The 3,161-nt window shown below is 49.9% G+C and overlaps 1 protein-coding gene across 1 annotated transcript in view; it reads left to right on the top strand.

Moving 5' to 3' along the window:
- Positions 1–2,010: 2,010 nt before the first annotated feature.
- HNRNPH1 (heterogeneous nuclear ribonucleoprotein H1) overlaps positions 2,011–3,161 on the top strand; it is a 10,090-nt gene continuing 8,939 nt past the window's right edge. The window contains exon 1 of the mRNA XM_019661371.1: positions 2,011–2,361. Coding sequence (XP_019516916.1) covers positions 2,011–2,361 — 351 coding nt within the window. The remainder of the gene's footprint in view (positions 2,362–3,161) is intronic.

Here is a 3,161-nt window from a genome sequence, read left to right as displayed (position 1 = left end):
CTCACCATTATTTTATGTATCACCAAGATAAAAATGCTGCCAATTAAACTATGACATGCTATTGGTCTTTAAGATACATCTCTAGGGCTGGCTGTGTGGCGCGTTGGTTAACAGTTGGCTTGGAACGCCAGCTCTGAGCAGCAGGGCCCCGGTTCGGATCCCACACGAGGGCCAGTGACGTTGCGCCCTCTATAGCTAAGATGGTGAACAACAGCTCGACTTGGAGCTGGGCTGCCGTGAGTGGCTGGTGATGGCGTAGGCTGCAGCCCCTGCTGCAGCAGGCTGCCGTGAGCTACCATGATTGGCTGGCAGTCAGTGTGAGCAGCCAGCAGCTGGTGTGAGCTGCCGTTAGCAGCAGCCCAATGGCTGGAAAGCGACTGCCTCACCCAGAAAGAGTGCAATGATAATACCAACATGGGCCAGTGAAGTGACGTTCTCCACAACTAAAGAACAAAAGGAAAGCAACTTGTCTGTTCCCCTTCCTCGATTCCCCAACGCTGTTCCCCTCCCCGAATTCCCCAATAAAAAAAGAAAATCTTAAAAAAAAAGATACATCTCTATTTTAGAGAGGTTAAACTATAAAAAAGTGAGTGTTTTAGAATTGATGAAAAAAATAAATGAATATGTACTTCATCTCTATATGGGGAAGGGCTTTCTAAAGACCAATAAACTCAAAGGAAAGTGTCCATGGCTTTGACTTCATCAAAATAAAAAACTTCAGTATGTCTAAACATTAAAAAAAATAACCATGACAACAATTAAAAGGTAAGTGAACAGAAAAATGTTTGTGGCAACTATGGCCATGAATGAATAAATAGCCTTAGTAAAGACCAAAAGATAACTGGAGAAAGAAGTCAAACTGACAATTTATATAAGGGAATTGGCTATAAATGTGTAACATTTATTCTATCTCACCGGTAATCAAATAGATACAAATTAGAGATATGTTTTTTTCTCAGTATGAAATTAGCAAAGATTAGAGGAAGTTTTCAGTGCCAACAAAACAAGGGGACATGGAACCCGCACATACCAGAGAAGATCGTTAAAAGTACTATACCCGTTTATGATTAGTAGCCCTTAAAACACTCAGATTCTTTCATTGGATATTTACTTCTAGAAATCTATCCTGAGGAAATGATCTAATTTTTCTATGATGATCATACTTACTCTTATGGAAGAAAATCCCAGAAAACTATAGGGAAAAAAACATTTTAGAAGTGTGGCTATGTTATTAAAATGTTAAAAACATGATTTTCTTTTTTTAATGCACTACCAAGACGATCACGGTTTTCTCCTCATTTAATCAGAAACCAGTGTTCTTAGGTCAGTTAATAGGACCAGCGCTCTCAAATACTGTAACCTATTAAGAAGACATCTCCAGGAGGTGTCTTTGTGATGTCCTGGGGAGTACCCAAGAACAAAACGTGTTCACCTTGCTTTTGAATCACCCAGAGATAGACCGCCTGTCTGGAACATTTGGGAGTCCCACATTTTGGTGATTTCAGCCAAAATGCCTCCCATTCCTCTAGCTCCTTTTACAGTTGAGGGCAGGCATCATTCACCTGCCTGTTCCATTTGCATCCACCTCACAGTTTTTCTTACAAATACCTCCTGTTGCTCTCTGCTGAAAACCTTCCAATGCCTTCCCCTGCGCTTGGAATTAACACCCCTGCCAAGTTAACATCCCTAAATGGCCTTTGAAGATTAGGCCCTGCCAACCTCTGGGATCCTATCCTGGATCACCCTCCCCTTTTATTTCATTGAGGTCCTCTCCAGTTTTCTCAACCCTGTCAAAACTGGATTCGGCCTCCAGACCATGGCATGGATGGAAACGGGCATTTCTCCTTACCTAACTGTGGTACCCTTGGAGCACTGTCCAACACTACATTATTAATTTGTTTATTGCCTTTGTCCGCCTGACCAGGATCAGACAAGTGGAGGCCTGGGAGGCTAGGGCATCCGTTCCCCGCAGTGCTGCTGGAAATCACAAACATCACTAACTCGTGCCATATGCGCACACGGGTGACCCTGGAGTCTCGCCGAACTCAGGGCCTGGCCTCCATCCACCTGAGAAACGGTCGTAACCGTACCTATAGCCTTGGAAGCATTAAGCGGGAACCTGCTCGGGAAAGCAGAACCCGGCGCGCACCAGCGGCTCACCCCGCGCTCACGCGGCGCGGCTGGACGCGGCATCCCGCCACACCTCGTGAGAGCCCCCCGCGGCGTTCAGGGCCGCCTACTTTAGGCGGTGCAGCAGGGGTCTCAGGGTGCGAGTTCGTTAGGGTGAAAGCGGGGTACCAGCCTGAGGCGCGGGCACGGGGACCCCCGCGCGGACCGGGGCCCCAGGCCCGTCGGCTGCAGGTAAGGGGAAGTGGAGGCACACTCGCTTGGACGTGCTCCAGGCACCGCGGGTCTGGCTCCGGACACGCGGAGCGCGCAGCCCCACAGCCCCAGGAGAGGCCCGAGTGGTCACGGGCGGGCTCTGGAGAGAAAGAGGGTACAGAAGGCGGAGAGCGCCTGTTCCTTCGGGTCGGCTAGGAGCGCGGATAATAGGCAGGGGAAAGGGGTAGGAAGACGGCCACCTCAGCCCAACCCAGAGCCCGGGACTACCATACCGTCCCTATAGGGAACTAACCGCCATTCCCCTCCCCCACTCTGACGGGCGGGTAAGGCGAGAACCGTTTGAAGTAAGACGCATGCGCATGAAACTGAATTAGAAGCCACGGAGGTTAGATGTTCTATAATCGCGACAAGACGCAGACGCAAAAAAGCCCGGAGGGTTTATGCAGGAAGGAAAGGCTGAGCCACAAACACTTGCGCATAATAACTTGCTGGCTGGAGGTGGGCCAGCTCCTGAAAGTACGCATGCGTCTGAGCTCTGTGTGACGCAAGGGGGCGGTGCGGGCACCTGGCTGCGCGTGCGCAGAGCTTGTTCAAAGGGCCTTATTTAGGTTGCGCAGGCGCCCGTTGGCCATTTTTTCTCAGCCACGCTGAAGCCGTGTATTCAGGTAAGTGTTTGTTGCTCGATGTTTGCCGCCCACCAGCCCCTAAGGATGCCGATTTTTCAAGGATTGCTTGCCCCCAGACCTCTATAGATCCTGGAGGGCCTTGGCAAGGAGGGGGCTGCCGCTAAGAGCCAGGAATGGCTTGCCGAGCGGTGG

Source organism: Hipposideros armiger, unplaced genomic scaffold (assembly GCF_001890085.2).
Source record: "Hipposideros armiger isolate ML-2016 unplaced genomic scaffold, ASM189008v1 scaffold_347, whole genome shotgun sequence".
Lineage (NCBI taxonomy): Eukaryota > Metazoa > Chordata > Mammalia > Chiroptera > Hipposideridae > Hipposideros > Hipposideros armiger.
This window is presented reverse-complemented; position numbering and strand designations above follow the sequence as displayed.